Source organism: Charadrius vociferus, unplaced genomic scaffold (assembly GCF_000708025.1).
Source record: "Charadrius vociferus isolate BGI_N301 unplaced genomic scaffold, ASM70802v2 scaffold385, whole genome shotgun sequence".
Classification (NCBI taxonomy): domain Eukaryota; kingdom Metazoa; phylum Chordata; class Aves; order Charadriiformes; family Charadriidae; genus Charadrius; species Charadrius vociferus.
In genome coordinates, this window is record NW_009648925.1 from 6,356,727 (window position 1) to 6,376,852 (window position 20,126).

The following is a 20,126-nucleotide window of genomic DNA, read 5'->3' on the forward strand; positions in this document are numbered from 1 at the left end:
ATTCCTGCTTGTTCAAAGGAGGGAAAATATTAAGCCGTCTATATTTTTTGGTGTGTGCGTGTTTCTTCCTGTGCTCTTTTTTTCATTTTCTTATCTCTCTGAGGGAAATGATGTATGTTTTTTCCAAATTAGATCTATATTTGCTTCCATCTTTTGTTAGCAACTCTTAGCTATTTTACCATATAACAAAACAAGAACATGCAGTTAGTTTGGGCATAAAAATGGTAAAATCATTTGTTCCACTTCAGGCCAGTGACATAGTTGGCTTAGGAGTCTGAGATAAAGAACATCCAGAAATGTCTAGCCAAGCATCTCATCCCTGGTTCTGTCACAGTCACAATGTTTCAGGTTTTTGGAAGCTTTCTTTTTTGTTAAATGCTACTTTTCCCCCACAGGAACATTATCTTAATATAAACAACTTAAGTCAATGTGATAAACAGTTAGCCTTTTATTGACACATGTGATACCTAGAGTGAGTGAGGACAGGGCAGTTCTCTGTCAAAGGGGTGATTATTACAAGAATATGTTTCAATGAAACTTGGATCAGGAAAGCTTTCAGATTTCCATAGTGAAATTTTGCTCAGAGAAAGAGAAACCCATCTCAGTATAGGAACATCTCTCAAATTGTGAGCCCTTCTCTTGGGATGGACTAGTTGCTCACTCAGTGGACTAGTCCTAACTCAAGTAACACTATGCGTCTTGGTGCTCCCACATCCTGTTTGAAGACAGTTTGCACCAGTATGTCAGTAGGCTGGAGCTGGTATCTCACTTTGATTTGCTTTTCATTCAGTGCTTAGCAATGTCTTGATTTGAGAAGCACTTGAAATCTATGCGGGTCTGTCTCCTGACATCTGTTCTGCTTGAGATAGTTAATTTAAAAACAGGATTTGAAGGAACCTCCCCCATTCTTAAAATCCAGTTGCTCAGAGTTGAATGATGATCTTTCATCTTATCCTTTTAAAACTGCATCAGAGGTCACCTTTTTCCTCTGTTACTCTGCAAATTCGTCTGCAACCTCAGTCTTTTCACAGCTAGAAATAGTCCTCCGGTTTCCAAGCTGGAGATATTCTTGCCAGTTTACTCACATTTGTATCTCAGCCAGGCCTGGGATTTTAGGCCCCTTACCTGTCATATGAAATCTTCCTTTCTAATCCTCTGCAGAAAACAAGATATCCTTTTTATTGGATAGTATCCATAGAGTGATTAATGAGGAAAGTAAGTACCCACAGGTAGTATGAGAGCTCAAAAATACTCATTTATTGTTCTCCCTGTTCAAGCTGTGATCTTGGCCCGTATCCTTTGGTAGGCTAAATGTTGAGGATTTCAGTTCAGCTGTCAGTTTGAATAATTTCCCAAGTAGATATTCCTTTTGATTAGTACTCTGTGAGAGCGAGGGGTATGTATAAGAAACTTGTCACCGATGTCCCTGACTGTGGTGTTGCACCGGTCTTCTGTCTTCATTCAATTGTATGTAATACTACATGAAGAAAGGCCAGAAAAGACTGAAATGGTTCATTTATACAGGTTTTATTGAAGTTCCACAGAAGTCACTGGAAAGACTCCAGTCAGTTTTGCATGAGGCTTAGGGCTCAGAGGATCTCCTATGTAATCCACTTTTATCCTCATCACTTAGCAACTGTGTCCTTCCATTCTCTTTTTAATAGGAAAGGCTCTGATTCTTCCTTAAAATGCTGTAACATGCTGTCACCTGTTCACTCAATGTCTTACTTGAACAAAAACCACCTCTGCAGCTGTACCCCGCCTGCAGAAATCTGGGACGATTGCACTCTTGTCTTGAGACAAGCGTCATGGCATCCGGTGAACAAATTGTGAATATCTCCATTGCATTTCTAGGTTCAGAAGGTTCCTCTTGTAAGAACAGTAAGAACTCTTTTGGAAAGATTTCACTGCTTATTAGAGGAGTCATTAACCAGTCTGGAGACACCGGGCTCGATGGAATTATCAAATGCCACATGATAGCTGGAGTTTCCAGCACAGAGCGTCTCCTTTATTTTCTCTAGGGATTAGACTCTTCTTATCCCATTTCCTAGCCAATGAGCTTTTACTTTTCAGTTAAACTGGGCTCAATTATGAAATCAAGTGTCTGCCAGAAGTCTTGCATGTACCCTGGAGAATACCAGAACTGCTGCCAATTAAAGCAAAACGCTTCTGATCGGATGCAGGTTAAGAAGGAGCTGTTTACTTTTCTGACTCGGACCTGTTGGAATAATTTTTCTGAGAATAACATTCAGGGCAAATTTAACAGTTTTTGTAATGGGAACCTAGCCCACTTCAGTGGATGAATATTCTTCAAAGTAACTACTGTGTATTTCTTTTCCAAATTTTCATGTTATTATCCCTAGGAAGGTAGACAGCATCGGTCAGTGTAAGGATGTCAGCAGCTACTGTTGATGTGTGTTAACTACATCATCTGGTTTTGCTCTGGAATGCTGCTTTAAGAAGGTATTTGCCACCTAAATGAGTCAGTTGAATTGATTTAAGTTCTCAAAAGGCAAACAAGCCTCTTTTCTATCCCCCAAATGTACCTTTAATCCCATGTACACATAACATTGCAGCACTGCCTTTATGCTTTCCCACCTGCTTGTTCTTGTGGCAGGGGGGATCACACCTGCTCTCCATCAGTTTAGTCAATGGAGAGGCTACAGAGTCTGAAGTCTCACCTGGTTAAGCGTGGGAGGAGAAGAGTAGGTCCTGCCTGTATGTCCCAGCATTGGCCATGGGGTCAGTCAGCATTCTTTCCTGCTCCTGTCCCAGGACATGACTTTTGTGCAGATCCCAGATGGCATGAATTATTAGCTAGTATGAATGACTTGAGGGTGTTGCTGAGTCATGGAAATCCATGAGTTTAAGACTAGTTGCATGTGCTGAGGACCTCATATCAAAAGCAGACAGAAATTTGGCCTTAGATTCAGTCCCATGCATATGCATCAGGGATGCTTTGCTATGGTGGTGCTGCAAACACCCAAAAGAATATTTACTACATGGGGTCTTTTCTGTCTTATTTTAAGGTTGTATGGAAGTTTGTTGTGTGTTGTAAACACTTTTCTTCATCTTAGCGTTTACCTCCTCTGGCACTGTTAAGTCAGTCTAGGCATAGCTTGTTATGCTGGTAGGTAAAATCTGCAAAGAGCTTTGAGCCAAAAATCCTATCCGAATGGTGCAAATCCTCCCCTCTACAGACTCGTGTTTCGCTACAGCCTGCCACTGCCAGTGAAGCAAATTAAATGATTGAGTGCAGACTCAGATAACGTTTGAACTTTCCTCCAAGCTCAGGTGTTATGTATGTATAAGATCAGTAAACATCTCACTACTTTGTGTGGAATTACTTGAATCACTGTAAATGTCTAAAATTCCAAAGAAAATTTGTCATCATCATTTTAAATGTCTAAACCTTTAAAAAGCTCTAGAGAAAGTTAAACCTATTTGTGTGTATCACTGCAGTTGACTGTCTTTGTTTTGTGTAATTTGTCATGAATTCAATTGGAAATGGAGGTGGAAATATAACAACAACAATAACAAAAAAAAAAAGCCTGTGGCATCTCTTATGCAGACAAAACCCGGTAGGTAGTAGAAACTTTTTAAAGGTCGAGAGCAAATTTCCATTCTACTTCCCACCTGACTAATGTTCAGGTGAGTTTGGATAAACTTTGGATTATATCTCAAAACTCATTCTGCCATGATATACCCATGGAGACCTTTTGCCATTGCTAAATCTGGTATGTAGCATTCTACACCTAACAGGGCAGGGAATACATGGATAGCTTGATATAGATATATATCCATCAAGGGTTGTTTCATCCAGTGATAACTTGGTCTCTTTCTGGCACTTTGTTTCTTTTCCATTCCAAAATAAAGAGTAGAAAGACATTTGAAAGTGATAGGGAACGGTTCCATCAGCTGTCTGAGATTTCAGAGAGGAATTCCCCAAGCACTGTGCAACTTCCGAGGCATCCATCAAGTGCTGTTCGTTATAATTATCCTGTTAAAGCGAGGTACCAGCTCTGATGAGAAGTGGTGCTGTGGAGAAAGCCTTTTGCTCCGATGTTTTTACCAGATACTGGTTGGTATTTTACAAAGCAGCCTGGTTCAAAGCAGGCTGGCTGCAACAATCTCCTGGAGTGGCTTTGAAAGACACGGCTCCTTAAATGCGTCCCAGCTTTATATATTGTTAAGGTTTTATTACATGGCTTGAATGACCCCGGTTGGGTAATCTACAATGACTGAACAAAACGGTGGAGTCAGTTCGTCTACAAACTACAGTGATACATGCTGGTACAGGTTCTGTTGACTGCTTTGAGTAAACGTGCTGCTCTTCTGGGCAAATAGCACCATTGATTTCAGGGCTGAATGACTGAGGTTATCAACTAAGTTTGGCATTAAAATGGTGCTGGATTTCACCACACTTGCTGTGTGTGTAATGTTTTAATAATTCCTCAAAATGCCCCCCGGAAACCACGAGACTTACGACTGGCCAGGAAATCTCACTGTTGTTTCATCCTACTATAAGTACTTTATTCAAGTGACTTTTTCTTTGAATTTTTGTATGAATTTTGAAATAATTTCAGAATAATTATTTGTAATTATTTGTGTTGTTATTAAGTGGACTTTTATTATTTGGAGTAGCACAGGACTGTGTCATTCTGAGTAAAAGAAAGCATAATCAGTACTGCTACTGCAAATTATATATTGAATATTTAAAATAAACCCAGGAAATTTGCCTCATGTTTCACTGCATGTAGTAGATTCGAATAAATGAGAGAGTTTTTACTTTGAAGGTTATGTAGTGTCGGTGTAAATGGGCGAAATAGTACTTTCACTAATGGCTGCATTTTGGCTTATATTTAGAATAAAACTAGTCTGTCTGGTTGGATCCCTTTGCAGTGGAGGACGCTTTGTTTTTTCACCTGCAGCTTGCCTTGTTCGCACCCCTGTAGTGCCATCAGTGCAGAGCCAGTGCAGGATATTTGTATCACATCCCACAGCACACAGAGGTTTAGGTGGAGTTGCTAGGGCTTCAGTGCCAATTCCTGAAGTCAACATAGATCCATAGAGTTTGATTTTATTGACACAAAGCTAAACTTGAGCTTGAAATGGGAGGTGCTGGGAAGCACAAAGCATATGTGGCCAAGCCGAGATGGTCTGTCCGGGCTACCAAATGAGCCCTTCTGCAGCCAGGCATGGTCTTGATGTGGGACATTTGGGCATATTTAGATCTTTCTAAGAATTGAGGTTTTGATTTTTGATCTCTTCCCCCTCCGTTTTGGAGTTAAAGCGAAATATTGAAGTCAGATGTGTTTTCCCAAAGTGGATAGATACATTTCCTAATGAGTTCAAAATTTTTATGTCTAAATAACAATACCTATTTCAGCATCGGGAGCTATTAGAAATCCAGTGCAGTGAACTTATTTAACTGTGGATGTTTTGGAATGACCGAAAAAAAAATTGTCATGTTGATTATGTTTGACATTTATTATTTGCAGGGGAACGTGACCTTTTCCTGCTCAGAACCACCAATTGTTCCTATCACCTTTGTCAGCGCCAGTCGAAGCTACTTGCTACTACCCGGCACTCCTCAAATTGATGGTTTGTCAGTCAGCTTCCAGTTTCGAACATGGAATAAAGACGGCTTACTTCTGTTCACCGAATTGTCTGAAAATTCAGGACCTCTCCTGGTTTACCTTCATAGTGGGAGATTGACACTACTTATTCAGAAAGAGACAGAGAACCCAGTGGAAATCAGTGAAGGTACTTTAGTTTTGTTTACTCTCATCTGTCCCCCTTTAAAATACAAAGGTCCAACCCCACAGGATGAAGGGATGGTGAAATAAGGAAGTACCCAGTCTTCCTTTCTCTTTTCAAATTTTCTCTTGCTTTCCAGAGGTAGAACCACTGTGTGCAGCTTGAGGTAGGTCTAAGCATGGAAAACTGGCATCCTGAGATGTCCAGACTCTGTGAACCTGACAATTGGCTCAGCCTCTGTGCTCATAAACAGTCACACTGAATTTCCTTCAGTCAGGTCACATGAAGACCTTCTTGTTTCCCGTCCTCAGATTGTGCTGAAGCCACCTGGGAGCCAGCTCAGCAGCTGCGCCGTTCCCCAGCAGAACTTAAGGCCACCTCAGAGCTGATTTTCTTCCTCTGACTGTAGCTTCAAGAGGGTGAAATGGGGTTGCCTCTGTGGCCTAAAATTCCGGAGAAATTGCTTTTAAACAATTCGCAGAACAGCTATGCAGAGACAACAGGGAAACAATTTTAGACTGTATAACAGAGGTGGGACCAGAATGGCCCAGCTGCCATCCCAGTGTGACCTATATAAGGTATGCTGGCATGCCGAACAGAAACATTCTTAGTCCAGGGCCTCTGTACATCCCTTGCTGTGCAGCCATGCTGGGTGGGGGACTGGGAAATTCATTTTCTGCATAGGTTGAATACCCAGTTACCGAAGGGGGATGAGTAATAGCCTGATGGAACTCAGATGGAACTAAATAATAATAATAATAGTAATTTCTAAAAGAGCAGCTGTTTAAAAATATGTAATATTAAAATATTCCCAGCACAGACTAAAAGAGGGCAGATGTGTCTATTAAAAGAAACAGAGATAAAAACTGACAGAGTTGTCAAAGCGGAGCTGTTCCGTATACGTGTTTCATTCCCCTTTATGATAGAGAATGAGGCAGCCCTGCATCTATCCTTATTCATGTAGATTGCTACAGCCTTAGCACGCTGCAATTCAATACTGAAAACTGAATTTCCAGCCTTTATTGCAGTCCTAATTAAATTGTTGACAAAGCTGAGACAATGTCAATATTTGGTTTTATATAGTTCTGAAATCATGAACCCGAGCCCAGCCTTTGGTGCTATCCAAAACATTGCTAAACTACCTACTTACACATGGAAAAATATGCAGAAATTGCAAGTGCCATGTTCTGCAGATGTCAGGTACTCGGAATAAACTCATGCTTGCTCAAGAATGGCCTTATTTTTGCCCCAAATGGGACCTATTTTGTTTTGACATCTTTTCAAACTTCAACAACGTATTTCACTTCAAAATGGACTTGTTCTAGTTGACAAATCCATTTTTTCGGGGAAACCGGCCTCTTATTGTATGGAAATTGTGCATACGTTAGCAGCCATTACTGTGGAAATTGTCTCATTTTCAAATTCATAATGAAATGGCTTTTCATACACATAACACACACTTTTTTTGTTTGTTTGTTTTGAACTGTTCTCACACCTCTCTGTGTCACTAAGTGCTCGTTTGTTTCTTCTGAAAGCTACATTAACGAAAAATATTCCGTTAGGAAGGGGAGTAAATACTAGTTGCCTGTGCCTGGTCTCAGTGACTCCAGCCTGACAACAGTGTATTTTGAACTGTAATGAGGTTACTTTTGATCTGCACCACTGTGTGCGAGCTGAGAAGCTTGCCCACTGATTTTTATGGCTGTCAGAACAGAGGATGTGGAGTTTCTTTGTAGCTGTGTGGTGCTATTTCAAGAGCCATGAGATGCAACACTGATTTTCAGAATAAGGAAACAGAGAGGTTATTTCCCACTTTGCGCAAATGTCTAGAAGAAAAAGAGGATACCCAGTACCATAATGTCTCACGTACCTTCATAGGTTCCTGGTCAGAGCAACAATCCCAGCTCTCACAGGACCCATGTTGAAATCCAATATAGAAAGGCTTTGGTACATCCACCAATAAGACTGTGTGCTAACTTAGTGCTGAAGGGTTTTAAGAAACACAAATCCTACTGATACCTACTGGAATTTGTCAGGTTTCATACTGGAGCCTGAGACAGGTTGTGACCATCTCACTGAATCTAATCCTCTGCAATCTCAGGCATATGTTCAGTACCAGGAGCTCAACAGAGATCTTCTCTGTGCACTCCTGTGAGCTATAAGCATTTCCCAACAGACTGAAAATGAGAAATAAACACCCATGAAATGGTAATAATTGCTAACAGAAAGGCAAAGGGCCCTGCTAGTTTGCTGAGTGCCTGCATTACCGGAAGCAGGTTAGATTAAAATGCGAGATGACCTACTTAAATACTCTCAAAAGCTTTCTCTTTCTTGGGCCTTTTCTTCTATGCCCGTTTTTTTTCCAGAGGTAATGAGTTCTTTTCAGTTGCCAGTTCTCCCTATTTTGGAGTCAGCTGCACATTTGTGGTCACAAGTTGGAAGCAAAAGGAGGTTTGAAGACCACAGTTGCCTACTGCACCTCTTTTTTTCACTTTTTGTACTTGTTTTGTTTTGCCAGGCATCAATCTCCACGATGGGCTTTGGCATTCTGTTAACATCAATGCCAGAAGACATCGCATTACCCTGACACTGGATAACAACGCTGCCACTGCTAGCCATGCAACCACTGTCTCAAGGATCTACTCTGGGAACAGCTATTATTTTGGAGGTAGGTTGTTTCAGACAGATGCAGGACAGGTTTTCCTGATGCAGATCCTCATGTCCTCACCATTGAGGTCTCCCCAGGTGCACTATGTTTGCAGCTAAGAGGAAATCTTCTAATAACTGATTTTAGACCGCCTATTGAGTCCCAATGCATACAGCACTGTGGGAAGATTGAAGGGTCTTGGTCAACCCTGACAGAGTGAGAACGAGCAGACATGCTAACACAGCTGTAAAAGTGGACTACAGGTAGTGGTAGCCAATGGGTACCTACATGTAGCTGGCAAAACATGCAAAAGCTACACAGCTCTATTAGCCACAAGTTTTTTTTTTCTAGTTAAAAGGCTCGAGGACTATTAGTATTATTAATATTCCTGTAGCTATCACTGTCCTGATCAGGCTCAGTGACTTTAGACTTCAGAGCTTAATTGACGTATGGCTCAGATCTACAAAGGTATGTAGGTGCTGTGCTCTCGTGGAAATGAATGTAGGTTTAGCTCAATTTTGAAAATGGAAAGAACAATCTTGAAAAATACTACCTTCTGCTTTTTGGAGTGGAAGCATTAATTTAGATAAAGGGAGTGTCATCAACTGTCTTTTTATCTAATATATTTCTGTGTAGTGCTTACTGCAGTGAGGCTCTGATCTCGATGAACCCTCTGGATACAGCACTAAGTGAGGATGCACAGGGGGCTTTGGATCTTAGAGCTGGCCAAATACAGAGAAGTCTCACTTACAAATGGTTTTCTTGCTTTCCATCCACAGGATTTCATCCTTTTACTCTGTGGATTGCCCCAGCAGCAGAATTTAACCCATAATGATTTTACAATTTGCACAGCTTTTTTATGGGAGTCAGTTGCTATCAACTGTGGAGTTTAAAGAAGATGGGAAAAAACACATTTTGATTTTGCTTGATACATGTAAAAACCGCATACTCTATTGTTTCCAGTGTCTGTTGTTTTGGGTTTTTTTAATCTTTTAAAAAAAAAATTTTTTTACCTTACTGAGGGATTTATAACACATAAGTTTGCGTAGCACAAGGAATGAAAACAATTGGAATAATAAGCCCCCAAGTTCTTGCATCAGGAAATCCCAGCAGAAATAGATGAACATTCCAATATTCTTCTCTGCCTCTTCTCTTTTTCCCACAGGGTGCCCTGACAATTTCACCGATTCCCAATGTTTAAATCCCGTTACTGCTTTTCAAGGCTGTATGAGGCTCATCTTTATTGATAACCAGCCCAAGGACCTCATTTTAGTTCAGCAAGGCTCCCTGGGGAATTTTAGTGATTTACACATTGATCTGTGTGGCATCAAAGACAGGTAATTATTGTTTCCTCTTTCTTGTATTTGTTCTTTTTTTCATCCTAGTGGTTTATAAATACAGGTTGCATTAAGTGAAAATTCTAATCTGCCAACATTACAGATATTAGGCATAATAGAGCTACTAATAGAAAATATTACAGCAAAGATAGGAGGACTGGAGGGGAAATGGTTTCAATTACATGAGGCTCTCTTCACATTGACTTGTAGGAAATAGAGTATGTAAATTCAATCAAACTACAGATTGGTGGAAGGATTAAATTTTATGCATAAACAACATTTGATTGCTTTGAAGTTTTAGAGGCGAATGGAAGAGAAGGAAAAATTATTTGATTCATCAGAATATGTCATCCCCTTAATATACTAGCTGGTTTTGCTTAAGTAGATCATTTACAATTTTTCTTGTTAGCCATTAGAGCACAGCACGTTTATAATGAAGATATGGTACACCTCATGCAACGTACTGCCCATTCAGTAGGACGATATAATGATGAAATGTCTGTATCTAACAGAGACACATTTTGGTTTAAATACTGATCTGAATCCCTCCTAAGCTGAAACCTGACAGGAAATCCAAATTTTCTCATAAAGAGTAGAGAGGAAATAAACAACCAGGTTTTTTTTTAATATTTCATAATTTCTCCTTTGCTTTCTATGGATTTTTAGTGTCTAAATATTTCTGAATGATCTCTGCAAATGTGTACTTTGAAGTTCGTACGTGGAATAATAGGCAATGGTTTTGTCTTTTTTAAATCTAACTAAATTCTGAGAAATGGAAATGGAACTGCTGGACATTTCATGTGCTTCAGATAGCTAAGGGAGTAGTAAAGACATTTTGGAAATGTGTTAGGCACTTAAGCATTTAACCTGTTTTTTTTTTCAGACAAGTTGCTTAGGGAGTGGAGCTGAAGGCTGATATCCATTGTTGCTTACTGTAGGAGGGATCAGCCTGCTGGAGCTGCAACATTTTGAAAAGTGGGCAAAACCTCTGTTGTGTGAGACCTTTGTGCTCATCCTTCATCTTAACAAACGTGTTCATGTTAACTTGTACAGAGAAAATACTGACTCTGCCAATCAAACCTGTTTCCATGTTCAATGATGACTGAATTCAGGGGGGTGTGAATTTCACGTTTGGTGTGCCTCGAATGGTAGATGGTGTTGATAAGGTGCAGCTGATTTAACAAAAGGAAGTAAAATACAAACTTTCCTGAGAATTAAGAGAAAGAGAGTATTTTGCCGTTTCCTTGGAAAAACATATTCTGTAAGATCGAGTGGAACATTCAAAGGCAACTCGTATATTTATATTCTGAAACAGAAGAGAACTCTTCTGTTGTGATGCAGAGGGGCTGTGGGACATCTCCAGTGCCTTTGTTGCCACCAAGTCCAGGCTGCGATGTAAATCTGTGGTACTGCTGCAAGTATCTTCCTTGCTGGCGCCTTGGAGATTGCAGCTTTCTCATTCGGTGAAACACTCAGTGCTCTCTCCCTGTCTGGCAACTCCAACAACTGTGCTAAAGCTGTTTTCCAGGGAAGAAGGAAGAATTTGTTGGTTTGGGGTTTTTTTTTTGTCCAAATCATATTACCCATTTTACACATCTGGGACACAGTCTTGAGAGAGGTTAAATTTACAGAATAGATTTCAAGAAGTTACAAAAGTTGTTCTAAGAGTCACAGGGTGAAATACTGTTGGTGCGGTACTGAGGTCAAGAGTGGTCACAGCAGCAAGGGACAGTTGGAAAGAGAGACTCAATTCAAAGAAAATAAAGAAAATACAGACAAGAGGCAAATCTTCTTGTGTTGTTTTGCCAAAACAATTGATCCTAAGCCAGTGGATGAGCCTGGGGAAAGACTGAACAAGAAAGTATTCATGGTGTGTCTTCCTCCTAATAATTTTTGAGAATCTTAGGTTCTGCAAGCCTTTATTATGGCATAATTGGTTACAGCAAACTATAGATGGAAAGTTCAGCAGAACGGGAGCTTCCAATCTAAAGACTGTATTGCTGTCTAGTCTTCACTGTGTACTCTTGAGTACGTTTTCAAATCTTGTTCAAACTGGTTCATTGCACAAAATGTCTGGCGCTTCCAGTCACTGTAATTCAACTAGTCACCGTAGTTCAACTAGTGCTTTATATTGCAGCAGCTCTGGACTATAGGAAAGCTGGGGTCTGGCTCCAGGCGTGCAGTGTCCAGCTGCTCATTCTCTCGATATAAAGACTATTAAAACTCTGTAAAAGCGTCTTCTCTGAGAAATGTGATCTCCCCTTTCTTAATTATAAGATTTAGTGCTGTATGCACTGTAAAGCACGTTTTTTTTTTGTAATTTTAACGCGTGTGGGGATTGTGTGGCTCAATTAACATGTAAATGGGACATTTGTTTTAGTTATAGAAGCAAAACCCCTCTTTTGAGGAATATGCCTCTATTAAGCAAGCAGTTTATTTGTTACAGGCTTGTACACCAAGATCATTGAGACCTGGGCTCTGAAAGCAGTGGTTAGACAGCTCACTGCAACTTGTGCCTGCTCTTAAACAGAGAATTAATGACTTTGTTTTGAAAGATAATAAACTGGGACTGCTATTGATGACGGCAGTGTGTTTTTGAGGGAGAATTGAGTTGTGTAAGTATATTATACACACACACCCACACACACCCCCTGGGATTCTCACTATAAAGCTATAGGCCTCTGTTAATTTAAATGGGGCCATCTGAGGGACTAAGAATCACAGAATCACAGAATGGTCAGGGTTGGAAGGGACCTCTGGAGATCATCTAGTCCACCCCCCCCCGCCAGAGCAGGGTCACCTACAACAGGTTGCACAGGACAGCGTCCAGGCGGGTTTTGAATGTCTCCAGAGTGGGAGACTCCACCACCTCTCTGGGCAGCCTGTGCCAGTGCTCTGCCACCCTCAAAGTAAAGTAGTTCCTCCTTATGTTAAGATGGAACTTCCTATATTCAAGTTTGTGCCCATTACCTCTCGTCCTATCACTGGGCACCACTGAAAAAAGACTGTTCCCATCGCCCTGGCATCCTCCCTTTAAGTATTTATAAGCATTAATAAGATCCCCCCTCAATCTTCTTTTCTCTAGACTAAAAAGACTCAAGTCCCTCAGTCTTTCCTCATAAGAGAGATGTTCTAATCCCCTAATTATCTTTGTAGCCCTTTGCTGGACCCTCTCCAGCAGATCCCTGTCTTTCTTGAACTGGGGAGCCCAGAATTAAGCCTTAGTGTCTCATTGTCTCTCATCACTAGTATTTTAACTGTATGCGTGCTCAAGCCAACTTGGCATGAATGCCTTCTGCCTCCCTGTGTTTGTTATTTCCATCCTTCAGTAGCTATTTTTCAGGAAATAAATGCCCCGTCACTGGTTGAGCTATCAGAGTACACACAAAAAATGGGAATATCCATAGAAATATACAGAGCTTTGCCTTCTTTCCAGGGGGAGACAGTGCGAAGTGAAGATGCTTTTGGAGACACAAGCGAACTTGACCCTGTTGCTGACCCTGCTTTGAGCAGGGGGCTTTTGCTAGAGACCTCTAGAGGCTCCTTGCAGCCTAAGCGATCCTGTGAATGAGGCCACCGAGTAGCTGCTCTGGTCGCAGCTGAGAGGGCAATTCAGGATGTATCTGCGAGAGCTGGGATTAGCAGATGACACACAGAAAACTCATGTCTCTGTGCTTTCAGTAGGATGCAAAGACGCTGTGCAGTCTGCAGTTGAACATGGCAATCTGGATTGTGCCGGCGATGGCAGAAGGCTGGTTAGCACCATCTATTGAAAGACTGCTTGTTTCTAGCCCTCAGCTGCAGTGCCAGCATCACTTAATGTTCCTACTGCTGCATAGCAAGTCATCTCTGATTTTCCACCCCCTTGTACGGTACCTACATGTTGTCCTTAGGTGACACATCCTGTGTAAGGAGAGGCATCCCCAATCTATTCATATCAGAGCTGTGTCTGCTCCACAAGCCCTGCAAAATAATGTTGTATCCCCTTCTTTACCTCCTTTAAGACAAAGCTGTTCCTGCAAACTGTTCCCAATGTCTTGTGGAACAGGAAAGTAGAATCTGTAGGAGGAAGCATTTTTTCTTGTAGCAATGTGTGTGTAGGACTCTTGGCATTATCCCCACTGACTGCCTAATGTTAATTCAGCTAACTAATTTTTTTCCTTTCGTTCATAGTATGTGTGTTTGCTGTGGTTGTCCAAATACACAAATTGCTCAGTCTTTTCTGAGGATGTTGCAAAGTGTGGTGCTTACATTGCTCCTGTTCTGAAGAGTCAGAGGTCATAGCTGCCTCCAATGTATTTATCCCTATTCCAATGAGAGGTAAAGAAAAAATGAGACAATGTCCTGCTAAGTCCTAGAGGTTTGCTCCATATTTAAAAGGAAGTGGGTTTCATTTTATCCTTTGTTGTTGTTGCCTTTTCAGGATTTCTGCTTGGTTAGGAGTGCAGGTGCACATCAGGGGTTGTTTGCTTTACACTGAATTAATAAGTCAGAAAATACGGTTTCTTACAGCATGCTGTCATTTTTTCTCTGTGGCATGGTACAGAGCAGAAAGTAACAAGGCAGAGATGTCCGGAAGTTAAGGTTCCATGAAGTCCTTGAATTCAGAGACTTTTTGTTGGGGAGGGAAAGAAATCTTTTTGAGAGTCTATGCAGTCTTTTGCAGCAGTACATGTACTACATTGACCATCTCTGACCAAAAGCCATACACAAAAACAAATAAATGCAGGCTCTCTTTGAATTTATTTTAAGTTCAGAGTGATATAGATTAAGTTCATGGCTACAGGGACCATACAGCCCTAGCTCCTGGTGTTTTGCACTGTAAGCGTTTTTTGGGAAGGGAAGCATCTTCTGGGGGTGACATATTAAACCTAATAGCTTCCAGGGGAACACCTGAGCAGTTAGAAAGTGTAACAAGAACAAAACAATGCTTTCTGTCTTTGGCCCTTAATCTGTAGGGAGGACATCAGTGTCAAGGGATGGGGAGGTGGCAAGCAGCATAAAAAATTCATTTACTTCTCATAGATGCTGTAAGTCAGAAGGGATTCACTGCCTTCTCTTCAGCTCTGCTGAGTTTCTAGCTTTAAGTGTATGGCCAGGATCCCTGTCCTTCACAGATTCACAGATTCACAGGCTCTACAGATTCAAACTAGAAAGACTTTCCTAAGTACTCCTGGTTTAGAGAGGAAAAACCCAAACACAAAAAACAAAAGCCACAACAGGATGTCTTTTTTCTAATGGTGTCTTCATTTATGCATTTCCGTCCTCAGTATTTTACAGTGTTTGCAAAGACTTCTTGACCCTGTCAAACAGCCTCCTGGAAATGGGTTAGGGATGCGGTTACAGAAACTTCTCACTCAGCAGGGTAAGAAATCACAGCTGCATCCAGTGCAGCAGCCAGCTGGGCAGCGTGGCTCGTGCAGAATTCTTCTTTCAGTCTTTTTAACACTGATGAAAGTCACAAGGCTGTTGTCTCTGGGGTCACCAGTGTTTCCCTTCCCTGGCTAGCACATGTGTGTGGCAGAACGGAGGGTTCTTCTTGTGCCTTCTCAAACTAACAAACCCTAACCTGTCTCTTCAGGAGAGTGGTAACAAAAGTATTGGTTTCTCTAGTGCTAATACTGTTTCTCTGACCTGAGGTTTATTGAGTGCTCTGATGGGTCATAAACTCAGATCAGTTGCTATTTTCTTTGTGCAATATTGTTGGCTTAGAAGGAAAACATGCTTGCTGCCATTCCCCTGATCTAAGCAGGACCCCTGAGCCACAGCATTAATACCAAAATACCAAGCTCTTAGCATCTACAGCCTTTGTTTTTGAAGTTTGGGGTAACTGGCAGCTCTGCAAATCTTGAAATACAAAACAGAGCCAGTGGGCAAACCAGGTGGGCAAACATCAAGTAAACACTAGCCAGGGTTGCCACTTAGAGTGTTTAGCTGTCCTAGATTCATTAGCAGTCATGCCTCTAAATTTCTATTCTCTATATACATATTCAGAGCCCAAACTGTTTTTTGAATGGCCCTGTCTATATGAAAAGACACGAAATAGGTCTAGAAAACATCCCCTGCAAAGAAAGATTGATTAAGTTCTGGTTCTTTAATCAGAAGAGATTGCTGAGGGGAGGCAGCATAATGGTCTTCAGGTGCTAAAAGGCTGCTGCAGCGCAGAAGGGAATAATCATCTTTTCTGACCAGGATGTATAGGAGAGCAGTCATGGCACAGACTGCCTGAGGAGACTGTCAAGTCTCTGTCACTGGAAGGCTTTCCGAAAAGATTAGATGAGTCTGTGAGAAATAACAAACACAGGTACAGGTGATCCTGCCTTGGGGTGTGAGCATGGACTAACTGATCTTCTAAGTTCCCTCCAGCTCTGTGCAATTCTGTTGCATTTGCTCAGGCTTCTCCTCCAGCTGGAACAGCTGTGTCTTGTTCTTGCTTTAGGGGTTCTGAAATGTCAACAACAATAACACTGCTTAAGAAAAAAAAAAAAAAAGCACCAAAAAAGTCGTGGAAAACATCTTTCAGGAATTCAGCTCAGGATTTCTCACACGTGTGAGAAAGCTCATTTGGTAGATTTCTCTCTCAGACAATCTAAGGCAGTGCTGTGGCAGGGAGTATGCCATTCCCCTGATGTGGCCCACAGATATGGTTTGATGGCTTTTTTTTTTTTTTTAACCTGAGATGTATATGTTAAGTTTGGAGTGTAAGGAAATGGGGGAGAAGGAGCAATACTTTATACTCATTTGTCACTTACCAGATTTGCTTTTTGCTTCTAAAAATGCACGATTAATTTTTAGAACTGCAGGATGAGGCTCTGTGATTGCAGAATTTATTGCCCTGTTTTTTCTTGGGATTTTTTCTTTGCAGATCCTGTGATGTCTAGAATGATGGTTCAGCTCAGGCTGTGTATTTTTTCTTTGATGAACAGTAACTTGATTCCCTTCTACTTGGCTCTCTATTTTCATGAGATCCTCTGGCTTCTTGGAGTTGAGGTGTCTGTCTCTCTTTCAGGTGTAGTCAAAATGAGGGTGAGAAGTTTATAAGCTGTTAGGAGGAGGCAGCGTCTGAGGCACTGGATAACTATGGGAACATCTTCCCCTTCGTAAATCAAGCCAGCGACTGTGTGTTGATCCCTTCACAAACTCCATTTCAATTGCTAAAAGATGAAATGCAAATCCGGTTGGATGTATTCACTGACCTCAACCTTGGCCTGACCAGCCCTTTCCAAGAAGTACGGCCTCTCTGGGCCACTCAGAGGTGATACTGTGTGCAGCTCTGACTTTAAGAGTCTGTCATTCAGGCCTCACGGCTGTTTCTAAAACTGACACTGTTCTTTTGCATGCCACAAACTGTTTTCTACAAAGAGAGATTAAATAGGCTATGACTCTTCAGCTTGAAGAAGAGATAGCGAGGCAGGACGGTGCAGTGAGGAGTAGCATGAAGGATACAAATAATAAAGAAAAAAATACTGTTTCTAACAAATTCAAATCTTACACAGCATCAAATTGGACGTTGTTAGATGTGGTAGAGGTCAAATATAAAGGGAAAAGCCAGTAAGGCGTACATGAATCCATAAGCCACAGATTGTTGGAAGCTGGAAAAGTGTTCAGTGGGATGCTCTTAAACTTATTTCATCAACATCTTTCCTGTGACACTGTCAGAGTAAGGAAATTGGAGGAGAGGCACTGTAGATCTGAAGCGAAGTCTGGAGGGAGGTGATTATCTTAGGACTAGGAAGCCCAAGTTCCTTACTGTTTTAAAAACATCCTTTCCACTGTGGGCAGCTCTATGTAGCTCCATTGTTCAAAACCAAAATACATTTTGTCATAGCTGTGCTAATCTCAAAATACACTGGTATCTGACTCTGATTTTTTTCTAAGTGCTAATACTTTCTGCAATGTGTTTTCTCTTCCTATGTGACAGTGGAGTAGTGGGGGTGTGGGTCTGTCTCTGTGTGGGCAAACAATGGAAGGCATGGCCCAGGGGGAAATTCAGGCAGCCTCTCATTTAAAAATAAATGAAATGGGTAGGAAAACAAATATGCAGATGCTGAGAATTTGGCCTCGCTGTTGAGAAGCTCTGGGATTTCCCATTCAGCAGTTGGCTGGAATGCCATATTTTGGGTCTAGAAATACTCGCTTCAGTCCTGAAGCTGAGTTGGTTGTTTGCTGTGGTTGGCATCCTGTTCAGAGAATAGATGCAGGAATGTGGGCTCAAGAGATATTGCAGCTCAAGAGTTGCCATGGATATTAGGAAAATGTGCCAGAAAATCATTAAACCTCAGTCCAGAAACACTGTGGATTTCCAGCCCTTCATCATACGGCACAGATGCTCCCTTTGGGCTGAGCAAGGCTGGCTGCTCTTACAGCAGATGGACCCCTTGGAATACAGCAGCAAGGGCTGCGATGTTGCCTGCAGCCTCAAGGCATGGGTTGATTAATCTCATCCACTTCTTGCATGCAGTGGAACCAACTGCTTTGCGTTAGTCACAGAGAAGAAAATTCCATTTCCAGGAGTTCTTGCACTCTGTGTGTCCACAAAGAGGTAAGATCTGGTGTGGTTTCCCCTACCAGTTCCTCCAATGTCTGTAAAGAAAAGTGCTTAGGAGGCGTTGCCATTGGGCTAGCTTGTGCCAAACAGCTGTCTGAAGGGGAAAACTGGCCTCATTTTCTTCTGACTTGATACCTCTCATGGAAATAATATCCTTTGCCCCGAAGATGGTGCTAGACAAATGATTGCTTCCACCGGGCTTTTGAGGCACATCTTAGATGCGCCACATCCTCTTGACACACATCCTTAACCATGACATTGCATACATTTGAGCTTTTGAACTCCTCAACCCCCATCAAAAAGGATGTGGTATTTAAGTAGACCAATGACAGAGAAAACTCTCTTAAGGACCCTGAGATTTCATATGATTATGCTGTTCCTGCCAGGGCTGAAATAGCTTGAAACTGTTGACTTTTTGGTAGCAAAGTTTACCTGGACAGAGGTAGGGCTAAGGCAAAACCACAGTGTTGTACGCCATTGTTATATTGCCATAAGTTTCATACACCATTTGTGCTTGTGTATATGAGAATAGGTAGTTTTGGGATTAAGAAGGCCAGTTCTGTGTTGAACCTGTCATTATTCATAATTGAACTATGAGGGTAGTCAGAACCCGCTTTCCTTTAGGCTCAGGTTCGCATGAATGCATAGATAAATGCATGCATTGCTCTCCCTGTCTACAACTGCTAGGGAGCTTTAATCTGATTGCTGCAGTTCGTGTCGATTTTGCGCTGATGAAGCTTTGACTGGGTTGTCCTATTTTTACTTGGCTGGCACCCTGCCCTCGCTATAGCAAATACTGACAGTGCTTGTCAAGGACAACACTGGGAACTTCAGTTCCCTTAAGTGACCTGGGGGAGGGGGAAATGAGGGGGGAAAAAAAAAAAAAAAAAGATTCATGTTGAATCCACGTTGAATCGTCCTTGGCAGATGGACAGATGGTGCATCTGGCAGGACATCCCGGGAGTTCCAGAGATCTGCAATGAGGAACGCAGACCTGACCTCAGATATTTTCTTATGAATCCTGGCAGTGTTTCATCTCTGTAGCATCAGCAGGCAGACACAGGCACACACTGCTATTGCCGTCCTTATTAAACCAAGATTCATCTGCATATTCCAATTCTCCTAGCAAATACAAATGGAGAGAGCAGCATGTGGTATACATAATAATCACTGCGGTGGGATTGGCGTTAACAGCTTACCTCATTAGGGGGAAGCATACTGAGTTGACTCATGAGTTTGCTTCCCTGTACTACTTGAGTTACGGAGCACAAATAGCGTTCTTAGTCCCTATCCTTTTATCCCTACTCATGTTTTATCTGTGAAAATTCTTCATAATGTTTTCTAAATAAATTAGTTTAAAGTGTTCTTTTTTCTTGCTAAATAGAGCTGACCTTTTAAGTCCTGCTTTATACCTACTTCCTTTGTAGATTCCATTAGATTTTACTATCAATTTTTACTTGTAAGAAATAATAACAGTTTTTGACTTTTTCCTCCTTTTCTTTTAGTGCTGAACTTAACAGTGCTTCATGTGTTGTACTGTCAAAATGGGCCTTTGGGAAATTAATTACTATTGCAGGTGAAGGGTGTTAGGATAAATCCGATGAAAGCACACAGTCTCTTTTTGCATTTCCCAAATCTCCTCTAAGATTTAATGTATGCCCTACAGCAGAAGCCAAACTTCATATGATTTTTTTCCCCCCCCTGAAGTTGGCCATGCAAACAAGAAAATATCCTGGCTAATTATGCCCAGTGAGTTTTAATTTTATTTATTACAGTCCCAGGCTGGGATTGAAAAAGCAAACACTTGATATTGTATTCATCCCCACATAAATAC

General features: G+C 41.4%; 1 protein-coding gene across 1 annotated transcript in view; it reads left to right on the forward strand.

The window, feature by feature from the left end:
* The window catches only part of CNTNAP5 (contactin associated protein-like 5), a 223,281-nt gene that overhangs the window by 77,691 nt on the left and 125,464 nt on the right, over window positions 1–20,126 (forward strand). The window contains exons 9-11 of the mRNA XM_009887328.1: window positions 5,502–5,766; window positions 8,279–8,428; window positions 9,573–9,744. Coding sequence (XP_009885630.1) covers window positions 5,502–5,766; window positions 8,279–8,428; window positions 9,573–9,744 — 587 coding nt within the window. The remainder of the gene's footprint in view (window positions 1–5,501; window positions 5,767–8,278; window positions 8,429–9,572; window positions 9,745–20,126) is intronic.